General features: G+C 34.8%; 2 protein-coding genes across 3 annotated transcripts in view; one reads left to right on the forward strand and one right to left on the reverse strand.

Moving 5' to 3' along the window:
- Positions 1 to 1,745, forward strand: part of LOC107752701 (probable tRNA methyltransferase 9-like protein) — a 9,552-nt gene extending 7,807 nt beyond the window's left edge. Inside the window, exon 4 of the mRNA XM_016568728.1 lies at positions 880 to 1,745. Coding sequence (XP_016424214.1) covers positions 880 to 1,745 — 866 coding nt within the window. The remainder of the gene's footprint in view (positions 1 to 879) is intronic.
- A 773-nt stretch (positions 1,746 to 2,518) lies between these two features.
- Positions 2,519 to 6,543, reverse strand: LOC107752372 (uncharacterized protein SYNPCC7002_A1628-like). Of its 2 annotated transcripts, XM_016568330.1 has the most exons (8): positions 6,189 to 6,543; positions 5,893 to 6,036; positions 5,642 to 5,801; positions 4,848 to 5,044; positions 4,503 to 4,653; positions 3,436 to 3,552; positions 3,200 to 3,342; positions 2,519 to 2,663 (listed from the first exon to the last, which is right to left on the reverse strand). In XM_016568330.1, exons 1-8 carry the CDS (start codon positions 6,318 to 6,320, stop codon positions 2,640 to 2,642), a joined length of 1,068 nt encoding a protein of 355 aa, XP_016423816.1. In that variant the 5' UTR covers positions 6,321 to 6,543; the 3' UTR covers positions 2,519 to 2,639. The 2 variants fall into 2 exon arrangements, with proteins under 2 accessions (XP_016423816.1, XP_016423824.1); XM_016568338.1 differs by lacking the exon at positions 2,519 to 2,663 and having other exon boundaries at positions 3,220 to 3,310.
- Positions 6,544 to 6,860: the final 317 nt, after the last annotated feature.

Genomic DNA, 6,860 nt, shown 5'->3' on the forward strand with positions numbered 1-6,860 from the left:
TATATATATATATATATATTATAATAATTCTATATATTCAAATGTTTTAGTGTGCATTTTTCTAAACTAATTTTTTAAAATTAGTTTCTAATTTAAAATGATTGTTGCTATTGTTTTATTATTGTTGTTGTTATTATTATGAATAATAATAATAATAATCAACAGTATTGTTGTGGGATATTGACTCACTGAATCAGTATAATATTTTTAATTAAGTAATATTTAAATAAATTATTTGCATATGAAAAACATTAAGAATACTGTATTTTGTTTGATTCAAATGTTTTTAGTGTGCATATTTTTATTTGAGTTTTTAATTTACAATTATTATTATTATTATGAATAACAATCAACAGTATTGATGTGGGACATTATTGAATTGAGACAATATTGACTCAGTATATTATTTTAAATTATAAATATTTAAATAAATGATTTGCCAATGAAAAATATTAAAATAACAATTTCACTGTGTGTGTGTGTGTGTGTGTGTATATATATATATATATATATATATATATATATAGGTAATTAAAATATATATAAAATATATAAGGTAATTAATAATAATAATAATTGCTGAATTAAACAGGTAAAGTCAACAAACTAATAATAACTAATGATTCTCTACTTTGTAAACCCAACAACTATATGACACATTAAAAATACATTATTAAAAAGGTGGCCATAAATATATAGCTTTAAAGTTGACTAAATGATGCATATTTATAATAAAATTGATTGCATACATGGCAAAAGTATGGGTTTTATGGTACTGCATAGGGTGAATAACAAATGTAATTATGGGTAGAACTATTCTTTGAAATCAGTAGAATATATATCAATGACCTATGAATACAATTTCTTTCAATTGCTTAGTCATCCACCACATGTCCACCAAAGAACGGCGTATTCGAGCAATAAAAGAGATGGCGCGCACCCTGCGTGTGGGAGGGCGGATCATGATTTACGTTTGGGCCATGGAGCAGAAGAGGCGCAAGTTTGAGAAGCAGGACATCTTCATTCCCTGGAACCCCAATCCCCCTTTATCTCCTGCCCTCAGAGAGCGAGGCAACGGAACCCAAAGCGTCAGCGACGACTCCGCTTCCAGCGACAAGCACAAGAAAGTGAGAAGCACATCCTCCATGCTGGACGAATCAGGAGACTTGATCAGCCCCGGCCAGCAGAAACAACAGAGGCTTTGGTTCTTCTCCAGATCTTTGGATTCAGTGCTGGACTTCACCAGCCTGACCGTGTCCCGCTCCTCTTCCAGCACTTTACAAAGCCCTGTCGATGAAGCATCGGAAAGCAGAAGCCGGCGAACTAGCAGTAGAGGTCTCATCAGGCAGATGTCCAGCCTCTTTTCATCCTCTTCCAGAACCAGTCTAGAAGAAGACGTCTTCATCTCAGATCCCAACGAACAGGTCCATAAAAATGACAACAGAAGTTCTGGGAATGGAAATGAGACTGTTCCTGTGGAGCTCGTCCATGATTGTTCTGCAGTACCATTGCCTGACTTGGTGTCCTACCAGAGGGATCAGTCAACTCTTGAAGGACACGTGGAGGTAGATGGTAAATCGAGCCAACAAGAGCCCTTGCAGAGGCAGGAAAGCACAGCGTCTCTTCTGGAAAGCGATGGGATGAGTGGACAGAGCAGCGAACAGCTGAAGGACTCTTGTCTGAGATACTACCACGTATTCAGGGAAGGAGAACTGACACAGTTTGGGCGCACAGTAGGTGGTTAAACAAGATTTTAACTAGTCGACAGCTTGTTAATTGATTACACATGATGTATGTTTGTATTTGTGTAACTTGACCGTATCAAAATGTCACAACACAGGTCTTTAATTTTCCTTTAAACTTGAACCATTTTTATGTGTATTTTGGACTTAAATATAATAAAAGCTCTATATTTAGTTTTATCTGACCCATTGGTGCAAATACATTCTTTACAGTGAAAAAGGTCAAATTTCCAGTTACTTTAAATATGTTCTTCTTAAATAATAGGCCAGAAAAGTAATATCAACACACTATTAATTAATTCTCTACTTCATGAAACACAACTTGTTGTATTATATTATAAAAGCATGTATCTGTTTTTATTTGAACGCCGGCTCAAATTCATTTTTAATCTGTAATTAATTAAAGGTATAGAATTAATTCCAGACCAGTAATTAATTCTGTGCTTTGTACAACAGTTTATAATAAAACTGCATTATTAAGAATGATTTAAATTATTTTTTATCATTAATAAATAGTATAATAAAAGCAAAGAGTTTTATCTGATCTACTGGGCTCAAATTCATGTATTTTTTTTAATGAAGATTTTAATTAAATATTAATTTAGAATACTACTACTATTAATAACAGTGAGCGACACTGTCATTTTAAGAGGCAAGCAAGTTATTTTTCTTTGTAAAACCCAACCATTTATAAATAATAATAATGAAAAAAAAAACATTATTAAAAGAGTAAGAATTGAAAGGATCTTGAAGGAAAGGCTTGAATAAATACGGCATTTTTATTAATAAAATCTATTGCATACAATGGCTACGGCACTGCGGAACGTTCATATGGTCCCTCTCAGCACCCACCAATCTTAGATTGTATAGCAACTGCTGTCCATTTTCATCTCGGAGTTAAAGTCCATGTTCTCTCCAAACCTAAATGCAGAGATGGGAACCATTAAAATCATATAAACCTTTGAAAGTGCAATACTGCTGTTTACATTTGTGATAAAGAGGACAGAAAGCTTAGCAGTACTATGAAAGCAAAATCTGCTTCTTAATAACATCAACATGTAAAAACAGCAGCATAGAATGTGTCTTTCTGACAAATAAATATATATATATATATATTAGGGTTGTGACGGTGAGGAAATTTTCCCACTGGTTAATCGACATGTGACAACACCGGTAATACCGGTATCACCGTGGGGGCGGGGGTGTTCCCTCTTTTCCTCGCTTTCCTTCAAAGCTGCGTGCGCATTTTACTTTCTCTTTCAAATAGCGGCAATTCGGCGTAAAGCAATTGTTTGTTTTTAGTTCGTTTGAATTTCCCCTCTTTTCCTTGCTTTACTTCGCTTTTAAATAGCGTAAAAGCGCCGTGCGCATTTTACTTTCAGCACCCAATAATGTCCATGTTCAATTCACACAGGTCCATGAAATACATACTTTCATTATGAATTCTGTGACCTCACCTTTGATGCAGCTCTGTGAATTATTGAGTGCGTGCGCGCCAGTCGATCAATATCTCTGGAATAGCCTCCTCCAATGACAGTAGCCACAGGAATGCCCCTTTTAATGACTGTCTGAAGAACATAAAGATCCCTCTGGTAAAGTCCTAAGCCGGGTAAATGCACTGAAGGGTCAATTACATAAAATACTGCTTTGATTTTTTTATGATATATGTGCGTACTAGAGTGAAAGGATTCACCTTCATCTGTGAGATGAAGTCTTCCAAGTTCATCCTCCCAGTGTGGATCCACTCCAGAATCATAGAGCACCAAATCCGGCCGGAATGTTTCCAGTAACCAAGGGAGGTGTTCCTGTACTGCACAGGAAATTACTTAACGCATTTTACCATAGTATCACACACTGGTTTATTTAAAGGAATAGTTCCCCCCAAAACTAAAAAGGCCATCCAAGATGTAGACGAGTTTGTTTTTCTTCAGAAGATATTAGGAGAAATTCATCAGATCCTCTGCAGTGAATGGATGCCGTCAGAATGAGAGTCCAAACAGCTGATAAAAACATCAAAATGATCCACACGACTCCAGTCTATCAATTAATGCCTTTTTAAATTAAAAGCTGTGTGTGTTTGTAAGAAACAAATCCATCATTAAGACATTTTTAACTTCAAACCATTGCTTATGGCTAGAATACAATACAATGAAATACAATAAATGTTCTCCATGCATAATATTGCTTTTTCAGTAAAAAATGATCTGCATCAGGAGAGAAATATGCACAGATCAAGCACCGTTTAGAAGCAAAAACAGCCCAAAACAGTTTTAAACAAATATGTCAGTGGATTTTGATGTGAGAGGACAACAGGGGATTCCTTTTTTTTTCTCTCACAAAAGGAAGCATTATTATGGATTATGGACTCATTTTTGGCCAGAGTGTTTAAAGTTAAAATGCCATAATGATGAATTTGTGTTTTACAAACACACAGCTTTTCGTTTCAGAAGACATTAATTGATGGACTGGAGTCGTGTGGATTACTGTGATGCTTTTATCAGTTGTTTGGACTCTCATTCTGACGGCACCCATTCACTGCAGAGCAAGTGATGTAATGCTAAATTTCTCCAAATCTGTTCAAATGAAGAAACAAACTCATTTGCATCTTGGATGGCCTGAGGGTAAAATTACAGCAAATTTTCATTTTGTATGAACTATTCCTTTTAATAGAGATTTATTGAAATTATTTACATTTATTTAAAAGTCAAAAGTGATCTGCATATGTTTTTGTGAAAATTAGTGAAAGTGAAATGAAAATACCTTTGGAAAGATACTCTTCGTCTTCGATGCCATCTTCCAAACTGACATCTAGGTCACTCTGCTGCTTTCGCACAGGAAAGTTTTTCCCACAATGCACTGAGAAGGTGAAAACATCCGGTTCATCCTTAAATATGAATGCTGTTCCATCACCCTAGTGAACAGAGGAAAGGAAAACTTTTTTATTTATATCATTCTTATAATACATAATTCAGGAAAACAACAGCATTTTGGTCAGTACAGAAATTTAATTTTTTTCAGTTTCAGATGTAAATGTTTCATCCACTATTATTAAATATTTCTTTCTCAAAAATAAAACCAAAGAGTAAAAGGTTGGAAGTCATGTACCTGATGTACATCCAAATCCACAATGAGAATCTTCCTCCTGGATGTGGACTCGCCCATCAAGTGTTTGGCAGCCACAGCCAGGTCATTGAGCAGACAGAAGCCTGAGCCGTAGCTGGGGAAGGCATGATGGGTCCCTCCTGCTGTACTGCACGCCAGTCCCCTCTGCAGGGCGATCTCTCCTGCCAGGACAGTGCCGCCTGGACCACATCTCACATGAGAGAAATACAATATACAATATACAGAACAATATACTGTAGTTTTACAAACCTCCATAGCTATGCAGCAGTGCAATATGCAAACAAAAAATAAATTATGTTTTGCATTAGAAAATAAAGTATTTTTCCATTGTGACATTATTTTCATAACAAATAAGGTCTGTACTATAATGCAATTTTTTTTTAAATAAAAAGTAAAATTGTAAATGTACCTCATGGTAATATTTATCGTAAATAATTTAATTTATGCTTATTTCAATAAGAAAAGTGTTGTTTTATATATATATATAGTGGTGTGAAAAAGTGTTGGCCCCCTTCCTGAGAAAATGACAAAGGAACATAGCAATAAATAATAAAGAACTCAAATTAAATTAAAATAATAATAATTTTTTTTTATTAGATATTAAGCTAATTTAAAATATTAAGCTTAATCTATTCTATAAAAGCACATAAATAATACTAAAACAACCCTATATAAAGTAACCCAAATTAGTTATTTTTATTTTGTTTTTAGAGTAAAATATGTCCCAGATGATTCACTCCACATCTTTGACGTTAGGCACATACTAAATAACATACCTGTTTCATATCTGCAGCGTTGGACTAAACCAGAACTCCATGGGAATCCGGTTCGTCTCTGATCTTTCTCACTTATTTCACCACTGATAAAGTTGGACAGGTACTCCTCAGTATGCACACATCCCAGAAGGTCCGTGGAGGCAATCTTAGGGGCCCACACCTATAACACAGTGACATTTAAAGTATATTAAGGCTTTGTTAAATATGTGTGTGTGTTAATATAAGTTGCAGATTCACTAATCATGTCCAACCTGTTTATCTGTTATGACCTGATCTCTAAGCAGACTCTCCAGGACTTTGGGGAACTTTCCCATGGGAAACCTGTGGTTTTCAGGGAGGGCACATATGTACTTGACATGATGAACTATAGGTAGTGCTCTTGATTCAAGGCAAGTCTGTGAAGAAGAAAAAAACAGATGCAAATAAGCGACAGCAGTTCACTGCTCTCATGTGAATTGTAAATGTCATGTCTGGACTAGTTTTAGTTTTACTAAAAGTTTTACACTCTAGGGGGTTTAATGTGATAATAATATTGATTATACATTACATGATCAGCGTTGAAAGACCTCCTCCATGTCCCATGCATTGGGTTTTGTTTCAGAAGTGTTTCCTTTTGGGCAACATGTTTGTATTTAATAGCTGCTCTATACATAGATTTTTGGCATAATAAATGAAACATCGCTTCCTTCCAAGCAATACGTAACAACTGCTTGCTTGTTTACAAAAAGCGTGCAGTTACACAATCACCAACTATGAAATAAGTCGATACATTACATTTTTAAAACACTTTTTGAATCAGATTAAAGGTTAGTGAAGATACGAACGCAGGAATACAAAATATATCCACGATCAGCCCATATATATCTATGCATGTGTACAGTATACATTAGACATTTGTGTTTCTGGGGTTCGTAATGTTTTTTTCTAGTTGTAATGGAAGTGTGCTACTGCCACCGTCTGTTGAGGAGTGAGAAAGGTGCAAAGTCACTTTGCCATAGTGGAAACATTTGGTTTTTATTTTGCTTTATTTTAGTTATTTTACATTTATTTAATTGGATATTATCAACTTTAAGATGAGAAATTCCACAATGAAAACAAGCATGAAAATAAATAAATAACCTTAAACATGCACCTCGTGTAGGCTATATATTTACTTATTAAATAAATAAATAAATAAAAGCAGAGGGGTGTTGTTCTGGCTGACTGCAATTTACATTAA

The sequence above is a fragment of the Sinocyclocheilus rhinocerous genome, unplaced genomic scaffold (genome assembly GCF_001515625.1).
Source record: "Sinocyclocheilus rhinocerous isolate Xijiao unplaced genomic scaffold, SAMN03320098_v1.1 scaffold1965, whole genome shotgun sequence".
Classification (NCBI taxonomy): domain Eukaryota; kingdom Metazoa; phylum Chordata; class Actinopteri; order Cypriniformes; family Cyprinidae; genus Sinocyclocheilus; species Sinocyclocheilus rhinocerous.

Excerpts from the sequence above, each read along its gene's own strand:
- LOC107752372 (XM_016568330.1), bottom strand. The coding sequence starts at position 6,320 with ATGTTTCATTTATTATGCCAAAAATCTATGTATAGAGCAGCTATTAAA. Across the intron at positions 5,802-5,892 it reads AGGTCATAACAGATAAACAG|GTGTGGGCCCCTAAGATTGC; the intron begins GTTGGACATGAT and ends ACTGTGTTATAG. Across the intron at positions 3,553-4,502 it reads CGAAGAGTATCTTTCCAAAG|TACAGGAACACCTCCCTTGG; the intron begins GTATTTTCATTT and ends TTTCCTGTGCAG.